At 39.5% G+C, this 15549-nt stretch overlaps 1 protein-coding gene across 5 annotated transcripts in view; it reads right to left on the reverse strand.

The window, feature by feature from the left end:
- Positions 1–15549, reverse strand: part of NAALADL2 (N-acetylated alpha-linked acidic dipeptidase like 2) — an 897010-nt gene that overhangs the window by 198302 nt on the left and 683159 nt on the right. For 4 of the 5 annotated variants that reach the window (XM_087725225.1, XM_087725222.1, XM_087725220.1 and 1 more), the window contains exons 7-9: positions 14125–14220; positions 13106–13311; positions 7818–7946 (exon numbers count right to left, since the gene is read on the reverse strand). In XM_087725225.1, coding sequence (XP_087581351.1) covers positions 7818–7946; positions 13106–13311; positions 14125–14220 — 431 coding nt within the window. The remainder of the gene's footprint in view (positions 1–7817; positions 7947–13105; positions 13312–14124; positions 14221–15549) is intronic. The other variant, XM_087725221.1, reaches the window with a different exon arrangement.

Here is a 15549-nt window from a genome sequence, read left to right on the forward strand (position 1 = left end):
AGGTGCAGAGACAAAGGATGACCTTGGCTTTCTAAGAAGAATGTTATTATGGCTACATATCACCCAACGCCACATAATCCCCCTTCCATTTTCCCACAATAGAAAATAGACAGTAGAAAGTGTGGCAGGCCTGAAGTCCAAAAGAAAAAGATGGCTTGCAGGCAGGACATTCTCATTATGATGGAAGCCTTTTTCAGTTTCCATGCGTTGTCACTAGCTTTATCAATCATCACTATTATTGACCAACCCAAAGATTTTTGTAACATTTCAAAGAGAAGGGTTGATGCCTTGATGCACAGGGTCAGCTCAAATAGGAAGCATTTATATACTCCTTCCTCCCAGGAAATATTTAATGATTAGTCTAGATGAGATGAGCCTGCAATCCAATAGTTTACCACAAGTGGGTAAGTTCTGAGGGGTCCTTGGTGCTTCCTCAGCTTGTTTGCTTTCTTGCAGAGGTTTCATTATCTAAGTAGGTAAGTTCATCACAGTTAGAAGGGAATGGGGTATGAGAGAAAACACTTCTACCCATTAGCATTGATGATATTCCCTACTTGGGTAATGAACTGTCTGCAAGCAAAGAACTAACCCCTCAGAGCCAAGGTGGCGCAGTGGGTAGAGTGCAGTACTGCAGGCCACTTCAGCTGACTGCTATCTGCAGTTCAGCGGTTCAAATCTCACCGGCTCAGGGTTGACTCAGCCTTCCATCCTTCCGAGGTGGGTAAAATGAGGACCCAGATTGTGGGGGCGATATGCTGACTCTGTAAACCGCTTAGAGAGGGCTGAAAGCCCTATGAAGCAGTATATAAATCTAACTGCTATTGCTATAGTTCAACCCTGAGCTACAAATATTCTCTTATTGGAGTAAACTCCATATCGAACTTTACACAGATGTGTATAACATGAGGCATGATTATTTCCCTCTAATGAAAGTGAAACCCAAAGTCCACGTATCCTAAAGTAGTAGTCAGGAAACTCCTTTCAATAATTCAAACTGTACCAAGAGAAGGGGAGGGTGTTTTCTCTTCCAGGTGGCCCCCTCTGTTACTTTCTTCAAGTTCAACAGAACCACCACAAGTATACAATCAATCAATCAATCAGAATAGAGCTAGAAGGGACCTTGGAGGTCTTCTAGTTCAACCCCAACCTCAAGCAGAGGACCCTACACCAGTGGTTCCCAACGTAGGGCCTACGCCCCACCGGGGGGGTGGCGGGCAATTTGAATCTTATTTAAACCAAGTTAAGGGCATTTTAAGCTTCCTCCACCTGAGTAGAGTTCACCTTTTGAGTAAAGTAAGAATTATATGTCACAGGGGATGGGACATGGCCAAAAAAAGGTTAGGAACCCCTGTCCTATACCATTTCAGACAGATGTCTGTCCAGTCATTTCTTAAAAACCTCAAGTGAGGAAGCACCTACAACTACTGAATGCAAGCCGTTCCATTGTTCTCGCTATTAGGGAGTTTTTTCCCCCCTCTTAATTCCAGGTTGCTTCTCTCTTTGACTAGTTTCCATCCATTGTTTCTTGTCTTGCCTTCAGGTACTTGGGAAAACAAGTTGACCACCTCTTCTTTGTGGCACCAATACTCAAGAATAAATCAATATATACTCAATAGTAAGTTAAGAAATAATAAACCCTATGAAGCGGTATATAAGCCTAACTGCTATTGCTATTGCTATAAACACTCAAATAAATCCCCTTGCTACTGTTCCACTCAAAACATAAGATGCGAATGGAGGATTGAGGAAGTACAGCCTTACTTATCTCCCTCCAGATCTCTGTCTATTATTCAACTGATTTGTATGCCCTAACAGGCTGGTGGTTTGGGAACCATATAAAGCTAGACATGAGTTAGCGCTGCATCTCCTTCTGAAATTCTTCTCCTCATAAGATCAGCTGAGAACACAGGAATGCTTAGATCACATAGTTTCCAGGTTTTCAAAAAACCTACCTCGCTGATGTTTGCTTGGATTGTCTAACCCTATTTCCTTGGCAATCACCTTTTGAAAAAAGTACCTTTCATGTAGCAGACTGAAATATACTAAAGGACTTCTCTGTATGAAAGAGAAGGGAAGAAGAAAAGAGGAAGCCGTCTTGTTTGGCATTGGAAATTATACCCGAGGTCTCTTGGGAATCTGAGTCATGTCATGATTTTATGAAATTTTCCCCTCTCCCCATAATTTCTGCTGAGAGTTTCAGCATCTGGGAAAATAACCCACAAAAAGGTATTCCAACAAAGGAGCAAGATAACTGCCTGCAAATATTCAGAAGGGCCTCTCAAAATAGAGCCTAAGAAATAGAGCTTTTAAAATAGATTGAGGCAAAACAGATTTTGAAGTTGCCATAGCAGTTATATTTCAAAAGAAAAAGAAAGATTTGAAGAGCCTGACCTTTGAATTCTGAAAGGCTTTTTATAGGGAAACTTTGAAAAATATAAACCTTGTTCCTTCTAGTTTCTTTTTTGGCTCTCAGAAAATTGATCTCAAAATGCAATTCCTAGGAACATACCAAAGTCAATCTTGGAATATAGAATAACAGAGTTGGAAGGGACCTTGGAGGTCTTCTAGTCCAACCTGCTGCTTAGGCAGGAAACCCTACACCACTTCAGACAAATGGTTATCCAGCATCTTCTTTAACATGTCCAGTGTTGGGGCATTCACTCCTTCTGGAGGTAAGTTGTTCCATTGATTAATTGTTCTAATTGTCAGGAAATTTCTCCTTAGTTCTAAATTGCTTCTCTCCTTGTTTTGTTTCCACCCATTGCTTCTTGCCTTTCCTCAGGTGCTTTGGAGAGTAGCTTGACTCCCCCTTCTTTGTGGCAGCCCCTGAGATATTGGAACACTGCTATCATGTCTCCCCTAGTCCTCCTTTTCATTAAACTAGACATATCCAGTTTGTGCAACTACTCTTCCTATGTTTTAGCCTCCAGTTGCTCTTGGTCTTCTCTACATTTTTTCTATACATTCTTTCTCCACATCTTTTTTTTTCATCGTGGCAACCAAAACTGAATGCAGTCTTCCAAGTGTGGCCTTACCAAGGTATTATAAAGGGGTATTAACACTTCACATGATCTTGATTCTATCCCTCTGTTTATGCAGCCTAGTATCAGGGTTGCAGGCCTGACACCTAGAACAGTGTTGGCTTAATTGTAATGTCATGTAGGCAATGATATCATTCAAGACAACTAAATTTCTCCTTTTTAAATCTAAGGAACAAAAAAAAACGTTTTGTATGACGTTATGAATAGGGACAGTTTTTCCTATTTAAATGTTCTTTTTAATAAAAGAAAGATAATAGCTGTGAAGATAAATAGGAAAACCTGTCTTTTCTAAGCAATGGAATGTATTTTAAAAAATAAATAGCAATATCAAATAAATTGCTCTGGCACACAGATTATTAATTTTGATTTTTCAATCAGATGGGAGTGGAAATAGCACAGTGGCATTAAGAGATAAATTAGTGTGTGTGTTTGTTTGTGTAAAAAAACATCTATTTATTTATTTCAGCAAGCATGTATTAGATAACATATATAAATATAGACATGATTATGAATACATGAAATGAATATGAATACAAGGGAATATGAGGACAGGGACAGTAGGCAGTTTGGTGCACTTATGCAAGCCGCCTTTACGGACCTCTTAGGTTTGGGGTGAGGAAGGTTGAACCTGTGAGGGTTTGAGAATGTAACAACAGAGTCAGGTAGTACATTCCAGGCATTTGACCTCTCTGTTGCTGAAGTCGTATTTTCTGCAATTGAGTTTGGAATGGTTTACCTTAAGTTTGCATCTATTGTGTATTCGTGTACTGTTGTGGTTGAAGCTGAAGTAGTGATTGTCAAGTAGGACATTGTAGCAGATAATTTTATGTACTATGCTTAGATCAGAACAGAGGCGGCATAGTTGTAAGTTTTCTAAGCAGCTTCACCATAATCTGGCTTCCTACAAGCAAACCCATTGGGAAAGCTGGCAGAGTAGTCACAAATGGCACATGTCAAGCCTGAATTTGATTGGGATGTGGGATTGTTTGCATCCTTGGGCATTCTGACATGAATTCAGTTTGACACAGTTTGGGGCTGAAGGGGGATGGAGCCTTCAGTCAAAACATCATTCCTAACTGATGAGTCAACCACATTGCAACATTTGGCTGACTGGGGGAGCTGGAGGAGGAGGAGAAGGAGGAGGAGGAGGAGGAGGAGGAGGAGGAGGAGGAGGAGGAGGAGGAGAAATGTCGCTGAGCAACCAACTCCCATCGTGGTTGGACAATGTGACAGTTGTTTTGGAAAGTTGGGAAAAATTAAAATTATATTGGGGTGAAAAGCCCAGGTAGTACTGAGTTTGCACCAGTAGCCCCAAAATGATGCATCTAAATAAATTTGTTCCTTGAGGAAAAGCAATGCCTCGGAGTTCGATTTGTAATGGGGGCATTACTTGGAGCCTCACGATGTCCTTGCTTAATGGCTCATGATGATTCAATTAATAAGAATTTCTGTGAACAAGTGGCATAGTCACAAACATGACACTTTACAACCACGTTGTTTAGTGATGTAATTCCTGGTCCCAATTATCATCATTAAGTGATGACTACCTATAGTAGACTAGATTCTCATGAGCACAAGGCAAATGTGCTTGGTTAAATAAATTTAAATTCCCTCCCAGGATTTAATTAGTTATTGATTCCAATTGTAGAACTCAGAGACTGTCTGAGGTGAAAATATAGAATTTTTTATATTGTTCTGGTTATGTTTATTGTAGCACAACTTGCCATTTATTGTGAACTGTGGTTTCAGTGAACTGTTAGGGAATTAGTTGCCACTCATCTTCCCTCATTGTTTGGATATATTTCTTGACTTGGGCTGAAGGAAAAATTGCTCTCATGTGACTAAAAACCACTTCAACCCCCCCCCCCCCAGTTACTGGTGTATTGTTATTGTTGAGTGTATCCTGTTAGGACTGCAGAGGCAGAAAATATGCTGGGAAAAAGGAGCATAAATAAGGAAGCAAATAAATAGATGTTTTCATCTTGTGTATGTTGTGTACACTAAATACAAATCATACTCCTACTTTTGAATTTATATACTTGGATACAGGTCTACACTGAAGGTTAAATATGCAACATGACCAGGATATAGTAAATGAAGCTCATATCTACATTTTAAGGTTCTCGTCATGCCATGAGCCATGGTGGCCCAGTGGTTAGAATGCAGTACTGCAGGCTACTTCTGCTAACTGCCGGCTGATTGAGATTTGGCAGTTCAAATCTCACCAGGCTCAAGGTTGACTCAGCCTTCCATCCTTCTGAGAAGTTGGTAAAATGAGGACCCAGATTGTTGGGGGCAAGAGGCTGACTCTGTAAACTGCTTAGAAAGGGCTGTAAAGCATGGTGAAGCAGTATACAAGTCTAAGTACTATTGTTATTGTGCCTTCTTAAAACACATATTTCCAGATCTAATTGCCAACATTTTCATTAGCACATATTTCATGAAAAATATGAAGCACTGAGACTTCCAATATGACATAACACAGACCAGTTTACACATATGCAATGAAACCCCAGTCAAAATTAGCTCAGTGTACGTGATATAGCATTAAAAAAAATCTGTTACATTATTTGGAGATTTCATTTGGGAAAACACACTAAAAGCTCCTTGTTTTTTGTGCAGGTGGATAACAGCCACTGTAGCTAAAATGAAATATTACATATAGCAATAGCAATAGCAGTTAGACTTATATACCACTTCATAGGGCTTTCAGCCCTCTCTAATCGGTTTACAGAGTCAGCATATTGCCCCCACAGTCTGGGTACTCATTTCACCCACCTCAGAAGGGTGGAAGGCTGAGTCAACCTTGAGCCAGTGAGATTAGAACCGCTGAACTGCAGATAACAGTCAGCTGAAGTGGCCTGCAGTACTGCACCCTAACCACTGCGCCACCTCGGCTCATATCAGATGGTCTTGGAATGAGACAACTAACTGTAGCCAACTCACTGTGGCCAACTCACCACGGGAAAATTCAACTTAATTCAATTTAATTATTTAAAATAATTTTAAAAAATATTTTGATTTTTGCCATGCACATTTCACTTTGTCCCTTCTTTAGCATCATTTCTTTAATGATACTATTCCACTATTTCTTCAATGTTAGTGCAACTCTTGTTAGTTGTCCTGTGGTGAGTTGGCTGGGGTGAATTGGTCACAGCGAATTGGTCACAGCGAATTGGCTGTAGCAAGTTGGCCTAGCTCTGCAGCATTTGTTTTATGGAATGGAAAAAGTAACTTTTCTTTTCTTTTAATTGTGGATCTTGAATATTTGTTTCAAAGTTTATTTTTCAATATATTACTAAGACGTCAAGATTCCCCAAGATTCTTTCTTGTTTTTGCTTTACCAAAAGCCAACCCTACTGGCATATAAATTAATGGCTCAGTCAGAGTAACTTTTGTGCTTCTGAAATGTAAATTTGGGACTAATGAATTAATGGTCTTATTTAGAGGATTTAATTTCCTCCCCAGCCAACACAGACTTTTCCATTATAAGGTGCCAAATAAATGGTGATTCATTAAGGCAGCAAGCTGACAATGGCACCTTCGTTTATAGAACACTCGGAGGCAGAAATATAACTTGGCAGAATCTCCCTCCCATAAAATGGGCCATAATTAGCATGGCTGAACAGAGTTCACACATGCTCTCAAAGATCTCAAAATGTTTGGATTCCAATTTGGCTTCACAACCTAAATATTTAAATCTGCTTTCTTTGTTTATTCACGGTTCCAATCAGAATCCTCTAGCAAGGCCAGAGGAGGGGGTACTTCTGAGTTGTTTCTATGCCAAGACACAACATTAATTGTAACTAGTTGTGATTGAAGAAATGAAGATTGCATGAAGGATATGCAATCACATGGCTTTTGAGAATGGCCAAGTGTTTTTTCCAGATGATCACTATAAACGTCCTATTTTATTTGGTTTTGTAGATACTGCTAGTAGCTAGATTACAAGAGTGCACTAGGCTTCAGGCATCCCCCCCCCCCAAAAAAAAATGGAGATGTTTAAAACAATTGCCGTGGTGCAATGATTAGAATGCAGAACTGCAGACTATTTCTGCTGACTGCCAGCACTTTGGCAGTTCGATTCTCACCAGGCTCAAGGTTGACTCAGCCTTGCATCCTTCCAAGGTCGGTAAAATGAGGACCCAGATTGTTGGGGAAAATATGCTGATTGTATAAAATGCTTAGAGAGAGCTAAGACTAAGTGCTGTTGTTCCTTTCTTAAAGTTCTTAATTTCAGAAGTGAGTTTTCCTTTTTTGTTTTCTCTAAGATATATTATCTTGAGGATCTGATACCCAATTATTTAATATCACAGCCTCAGTGATGAAATTCAATTTTTTTACTACCGGTTCTGTGACCGTGTCTTGGTGGTAGCGTCCTATGACTGAGTGGGCAGTGCTGCTGCTCCCTTTATGGTTCCCCCGGCCCCTTCCCTCCCTGGGTCTATCTTAAAGGGACATGCTGCAGCAGCTGTGCTGTGAACGGAGGGAGAAATGTTCAGATTGGGTAGGTGGGTTGAGCAGCCAGAAGAGTTGAGCAGCAACAGGGTGACTAGGAAAGCATTTTTGTCACTGGTTTGGAGAACTGATACCAATTGTCCCTGCCATGATTGGTTCGGCTGAACCAAGAAGATTTCACCCCTGCATAGTGTAATGATTTTATTATGGAATTTATAGCTGTCCATAAGCATTTCAGGGTTTAAATGTTTAACGTATGAATCACTTATCATTATTGTCCATTATTTTTGGAACTGTCCTGTACAAGGAGATACTCACCTTTGTAACTTCAGTTGCTAGTTGCTGAAGAGAAGGAGATGCTATGGAGTATAAAATGCCTTTGCCTCTTATTGGATCATGGAGATTCACATATGCCACAGCGTTCCTCTGGAGAACTTTCCTAAGGTCCTAAAACACAAACATGATTAATAAGCCAGATCCTAATTAAGGACCTGCATTCTTGTTGTAGTCCTTTGAAATGTAGGAAATGGGGAACACAGGCCATGTTTTTCCACCTACTTCAATTCCCCACATAACATTTAATTCAATTTTTATAGAATATCATTTTAGGAACATGAAAGGAAGTCTTTATTTAATTTCTCTCTTGTGGGGTTATAATTTTATTTCTCAAATGAACAAAATGAAAAAAAAAATGAGGCCAGAAGGATTTAAGGACTACAAGTTCTAAGCAGCGAATCAAAACATTACATTCTCTGAAATAATAGGAAGTCTGTTTTGTTTTTGGGGGGACAAAAATGTTTCGTTCCACATCAAACTTCAAATATAAGAATTAGCAAACAATGTTTCCATCCAGGGTCCCATACTGCAGATGCGAATGACATCATTTCTCCAATGTTGTCATTCGGTTATCTTTTAAAAAACAAAGACATATTTCAATTATGTCCCATTGCCTACCTAGCAATGAAGTATTTTTCCCCACAAAGAGGTTCTTTGCGTTGAGCAAAAGGGATATAACACAATTACGTTTGATGCAAGGATGATTTGAAGTGGAACTGAAGAAATTTTGCTCTCAGGCAGTTGTAAGAATCCTTTTGATACCTCGTTGCAACCACTTTCCTTTTTCCATATTTTTTTTTCCACAGCGTATTGTAAGCCCATAATTCAGTTAGAAGAACAAGGCTTTGGTAATGCTTTCACACTCAGGCCCAAGAACATCTGCACACTTTCTAGGCAACTTCAAATTCAAAGCAGCCCAGCTTTATTGTAGCTGGCAGGTCTTTAAAATCCTGCCATTAGAATGTGCAAGCTAAGCAGAAAGTACGTCTTTCGTGATTACAGGGGATGTTATTAATTTATAAAGTATCTACTTAGAAAAAGCAATCCCTGCCAATAGGGCAAAAGGGGGAAAAAATGTTCAGTTTATAGTTGTAAATTTTCTTTAAATCCCAAGGAAAATACGCACCTACTGTGTTTCCTAAGACATTCCTTTATCTTTGTCAGACCAGGGTTTGCTTTCTATCTTACTGCCTAGAGACATGATGGCGAACCTATGGCATATATGCCAGAAGTGGCATGCAGAATCCTCTCTGTGGGCATGCACACCATCACCAGCATGAAAAATGGCATGTAAACACCATGAAAAATGACTAGAAAGGAGGCATGTGCTTGCCAGAGCATGCCAGAAACCCGAAGACCAGCTGGCCAGAATGTGTGTGCGCACTGGCCAACTGGTCTTTTGAGTTTCCAGCTCCACGCGCATGCAGGCGCATTCTGGTTTGGGCACTCAGTGCTGAAAAGGTTGGCCATCTCTGGCCTAGAGATTGGATCCATTCGATTGATATACTCCCTGTGAATGATGGATCCAGAGAGGTTTCTGAATGAGATCGGATTGCCCATGTTGGTCTGCTGTATGCTCTAACTCCATGATGGCAAACCTATGGCATGCGTGCCACAGGTGGCACGTGGAGCCATTTCTTAGGGCATTGCCCTGTCAACTGATTTCATTTTCGGCTGTTTTTCGCCCTTTGGCTGTTTTTCATTGCCTTCCCTGAAGCCTCCAGAGGGAGAAAAACAACCCAACGCACAAACCGGAAGTTCGGAAACAAACTTCCGGTTTGCGCATTGGGCTGTTTTTCTCCCACTGGAGGCTTCCTTGAAGCTTCCGGAGGGAGAAAAACGGCCCCAAGGGGAACCCAAAAATCTATTCCCGAACCTCCGGGTTGCCGGTAGCGCCACTTTTCTTCCTCATGGTGCTTCAGGAGGCTTCCCTGAAGCCTCAAGAGGGCAAAAAAATGGTCCTACGGGCAACCCGTTCCATCATTGTTCCAACTGACAAGCTCAGCTTCTTTAACCAGTGAGCCATAATGCCCCCTTTATACTTTAAAACCCTTATTTAGTCACTACTTACATCAGCAGCTCAGAACCCTTTAGAGGACTTCCTGGTTTTGCATAAGGTAAAGGTAAAGATTCCCCTTGCACATATGTGCTAGTCGTTCCCGACTTTAGGGGGCGGTGCTCATCTCCGCTTCAAAGCCAAAGAGCCAGCGCTGTCCGAAGACGTCTCCATGGTCATGTGGCCAGCATGACTAAACTCCAAAGGCAAAACCAAAGTTGGTTTATATTTTTCTACTTGCATTTTTACATGCTAGGTTGGCGGAAGCTGGGTAATGGGAGCTCACTCCATTATGCGGCGCTAGGGATTCGAACCCCCTAACTGCTGACCTTTCTGATTGACAAGCTCAGCATCTTAGCCACTGAGCCACCACATCCCTATTGGTTTTGCATACCATTTGCCTAATATTAGTTTATACCACGAGGAAAAGTTTCATCTAAAGTTCTCTTGTTTTGTGGAATTAGCTGTCCTCTGAGATACACTAGACCGACAATGCTGATGTCTTTCGGGCATCTTTTAAAGATCCATCTTTTTATTTCCCTCTGTAATCACTTTGTTATATTTTTTCTAATGGAATGCTTTTAATTCTTTTTTTGTATATACTCTTTTTAAACACGTTTTTATCTCCCTTTTATCTTTATTATTTTGATAAAGAGCTTTGGGGTTTTTTAAAATGGGAAACAGAACATTCTTTTGAATTTAAAAACTGAATGCATGGAATAAGAACAGTGTGGCTACCAGGTTAGTCTGTGGAAAGATAAAATATATAGATGATTGATTGATTGATTGATTGATTGATCAATGTGTTGATTTCTGCAGAACTTCTGGCGATTGTGATTCTTTTATCAGAGTGTATTATGAATATTTCATCATAACAGCAAGAAAGCATAAGGAAGTGTCTCTGTTTGTATCTTCTTTCAAACCTTGTACCAAGGCTGATTCATAATGTACCCAAATCTATATATAGATACTGAGAATGTACCTGAATCAATTAAAGTATTTTTATGCTCTTATTTAAACTAAATCACCACAATGCTGCTTTAAAGAGGCTGAGTGTACTACTGTTTGGTGTATAGCAGAGGTGGGTTCCTAACAGTTCGCACCTATTCGGTAGAACCGGTTCGTCAAATCTACCGAACCGGTTAGAAGAGGTTCCACCAGTGGACCCGGAAAGCAGGCCACACCTACAGAAGAGGTTCCAAAAATTTTTGAAACCCACCACTGGTCCTTGGATATGATTATTCTACACTACCATGCTCATATTTATAAAACTCAGCACCTCTGTGAAAGGTGAGGATGACTACTGCATTTGTGGTGCAATCAGAACATTGCGTGTGTTGAAGTTGTTTTAACGCAAACCAAAGATGCCTTAAAAAAAAACAAGTTTACATCATATTTGTATGCATGCCAGTGCTGTGTGTGAGGTAATTTAAGGTGGTTCTGACAAGTGTCATCGGCATCTTCATATCCGGTCACATGGGCAGCAAGCCACTCCCATCCAGTCACATGGGCGGCAAACCACTCCCACAAGGAGACAAAACCCACAGAGTAGGTTCGAACAATTTTTGAAACCCACCACTGGTGTATGGCATATATCCATGAGGCAAACCTATGGCACATGTGGCAGAGGTGGCATGCAGAGCCCTCTCTGTGGGCATATGTGCTATCACCAGCTGCTCTTCTACTTTAAAAAATAGGCTGTCTTGGAGCTGTTTTCGGGCCTTTCTCAGGCCATTTTTGGGGCTGTTTTTCAGGCTGTTTTTTAGGCTTTCTTTTCAGGCAAAAACACTCCCTGAAAATGGCCCGAAAAACAGCTCGATAAACGGCCTGGAAATGGCTCGAAATTCAAGCTAATAAACACTTAAAATGCAACACACCAGATATTACTGTTATTAAAAAAAGATAAGGGAAGGTTCATTGATATGAAGAGACAGTTGAATTGATGAAAAACAACCATGCTTTGCAAATTGAGGTCAAAAGATTTTATAGGAAAAAAAATGATTGTCATGAAGATAAATACTGAAACTCTTGGTCCCATATACCAAAAAGCACTTACCACTTAGACTTATATACTGCTTCATAGAGTTTTACAGCTTTTTCTTAGCAGTTTACAGAGTCAGCATATTGCTCCCAACAATCTGGGTCCTCATTTTACTGACCTCGGAAGGATGGAAGGCTGAGCAAGGAGGAGGAAGATTGAACTCCTGGCAATGAGCTGAATTAGCCTGCAATACTACATTCTAACCGCTATGCCACCATGGCTCAAACAAATATTTAGAAAGTTTACATTTACTGTACTTTGCACCATTAATTTTGCAAAAGGTGACCCTACTTATAACAGCTTGCATTTTTCAGTGACACTAACGTGACTTTTTCATTCTTGCCTATGACTTTTTAATTCTTGTCTAGGACAAAAATAATTGAAATCATCACCCAATTAATTACATAGTGATTCTGATTTAGATGATAATCATAATGGCAATTGATAAAAGCTGTACAGCTAGGGAATTTTCAGCTATCACAGTCCTTTCATTTTCTTCGTAGATACTACTCTTTCATCTTTCTGGATACAATCACCGAACCAGGGGAGGGCTTCAAAAATTGCAGCAATGGGTTTACTGCCACATTGCTGGGTGGGCATGGCCATGGTGGGTGCAGCCTAGTCGGCCTTCTGCACAGCAAGGGGGGGGATTTTTTACCCTCCAGGCTCTGAGGTTTTCTTTGAGCCTCTGGGAGGGTGAAAACTGCTTTCCCCCCCAGGCTCCTGAGGTCCTCCAGAGGCTGGAAACAGGCCCATTTCCAGACTTCTGGAACCTCTGGTAGGCCCGTTTTCCCCGCTTCCCGAACCTACCCGTGAGCTCTGCACTTACCTGTCTTGATGAATGGGCCGCGTGAAGCTCCTGGGAGGATGGGGTGGGAGGGGAGGGGTGGGGTGGCAGTCAGGGGTGGCATTTGGGGATTCATTGAACTGGGCAGAATCCAGTTCGGTGAATCCAGCAGCCCACCCCTGCACTGAACACATAAAAAAGTCGTGATACAGTTTAGACTTAGTTTTCACTTATCTGAACGTTTACAAAATGTTTCTGAGAAGGAAGAAAAGAACATACTCAGAGAATAAAATTTAGCAACAGGAGACCATGACGAGGGATATCTCAATAATTCTTATCCTTGATATTCCCCCCGTCTGAAGAAAGAAACCTGTGAGCATTCTTACCTCTGCCCATTCGTAGGAACCAATCTTGCCATACATGGTCCCACCCCATGAACAGAAAACGATGGTCCTCTCAGGCCTCCAACCTTCCTTCACCTTCATGGCCAAGGCTTGGATAAGTGCCGTCATGACTGCTTTGCCATGAGCCCACTGCTCACTACTGTAGCCAGGCAAATTGCTATGGTGGCTGCCAACTATGACATATCTATCTGAAAAACATACAAAAAGCAAAAGATTTTACTAATTAATCAATACAATCAAGAGTCCTTCCAAACACTGATGGTATTGGTTACCTTTCCCATTCTTGCCACAGCGGTTGTTTGCCATAATAATCAGCTGGGTTCAAGAATCACTTTTATTTGAAAGACCTCAATGTTATTTGCATGCAATCTCAAGCTAACAACAACATTTATAATGCAGAATATTGTATAGTGAATCATTCAATTAATCACCCAATGAACCTATCTGAAAAGACATAAGACTCAGTAGTTATAGCAACCAGCTAAAATGGATCTAAACTAACTTAATGGGCTAGATGTGTCTTGCTTGGTTTTTAGTAATTACTATATTTTTGGAAGTAACTCAAATAGCTCGCTATATTTAAAAAGCAGAAAGTCCCCTGCTTTCTGTTTGCTAAAGATCTAGTATAAGGTATCATCTCTCAAGCAATGTGACTCCTACCAGAGGTCTTACTCAGATATGAAAGAGTTAAACTAGATCACAGTAAACCAAAGTACACCATGTGGAATGTGCTAAGATGCACATTGTCTACACTAGTGTTTTTCTACCTTAGTATCTCTAATCTGTGGATTTCAACTCCCATAATTATTTTTCAGACAGGTGTAAGTGCTCAGTCTGGGTAACTATATAGAACAAACTCTAACAAATAACAGTTATGTACAGTTTGAAAGTTAAGTGCAATCCACAGTTCAGAATAAGTTGTGAAATTCTGATCTTGTTCAGAAATATGACAAGTGACTTGCAGAAGTTAGCACATGGAGAAATAAAATAAATAAACCTACCAGGAAGTGTAGCTCCTTTTAAATACCCAACAACGTTGGATATTGTTTTATATGTTGGCTGAGTTTGAATATTCAAAGTCACAATTTTCCTTTCTGCTAAGAGAAAAACAAAACATTTTATTTTGGATTCATCTGCAAAGTCGTTAAGAAACCATATACCATGTTGTCTACCCAAAGGTACCACTTGGATTTCCAAAACTGACAAGGATTTTGTCCATTTGTTACCATTTGATTTTATTTAATCATCTGGGGTTATAATAAAATACATATTTATTAATAAACATCTAAGGAAAAATAGAATGGAAGAGTATTATTTTATTTCATTTTCTGATTTACCACATAATTCAGTGGTTTGTTTATTTCATTTATTTATTTTAGAAAATTTATATAACTGTCTACTCGCGCACAGAGACTCTATGATGATTACTTGAAAGTTATCAAAACTATACAACATTCTGAAAATGGAAACAGTATAAAAGAACACGAAAACAGATAAAATGCACATGTTATAGTAAAACGTTAACAGAAGTAATAGAGATCATTTCATAAGTGATTTTTTTTATCATTAAATAGATCTGCAAGTGTAAACAGTTTTAAATTACTGAATGGAACAGTTGTATCGTTCTGGCATAAATTCTTTCATTAGCACTTTATCTGTAAAAACATATTTACTAATCAAACTGAAACAATTTCTCTTTATTAACTCTTTGAGGGACTCAAAATATGTCCTTTTATCCAGGCCACTTAATATTTTGATCATTTGATCTAATGACTGATAATTTCTTGCTTTAATGAGATTTTTATGATTATGATCACTTTATTACATTTTTATAAGCTTCCTAGAATTATCATGGTTTTGGGCATCATACACATTTTAAACAAACAAACAAACAAACAAACTTACAAATGAATAAATGATGCCTAACGAAGCATCATTCCACTGAAGATAATATTGAATAATTTCTTGTGCTGGCATATCTAAATAAGAATTCAATACTTATTTGCAAGAAATACAACACTATCCATAAGAATCAAAATTTAAATTTCAAGCCATTTGTACTTTGAACATCAATGGAAGCTCTTTAAATTTTCAAATAGAGTTGAATAATCTGAATAGTGGTTGCATTTTGAAGGTTTTTTTTCAATTACTTTACCCTGCAAGAATCACAGGGTGATTTCATCACAATGGCCACAAACTGTTGTCCATTTTTAAAACTGACAAGACTGGACAGGGAAAACCTTTATCGTTATATCATTACATGCTTTATCCTTATATTCTTAGCAAAAAAGCAAAAAAGTCAGGATACAACTTTTCTCCATCCATATTTCCTTGATCTGCTAGGGTTGCTTTGATTCTTGAACTTAAACTACTGTTTCTTGTAATATTTTGACTATAGAGGGATAGTAAAAGGGATCTGGAATAAG

Source organism: Thamnophis sirtalis, unplaced genomic scaffold, assembly GCF_051295495.1.
Source record: "Thamnophis sirtalis isolate CommonGarterSnake01/CBP01778 unplaced genomic scaffold, rThaSir2_p1.2 scaffold_11, whole genome shotgun sequence".
Classification (NCBI taxonomy): Eukaryota; Metazoa; Chordata; class Lepidosauria; order Squamata; family Natricidae; genus Thamnophis; species Thamnophis sirtalis.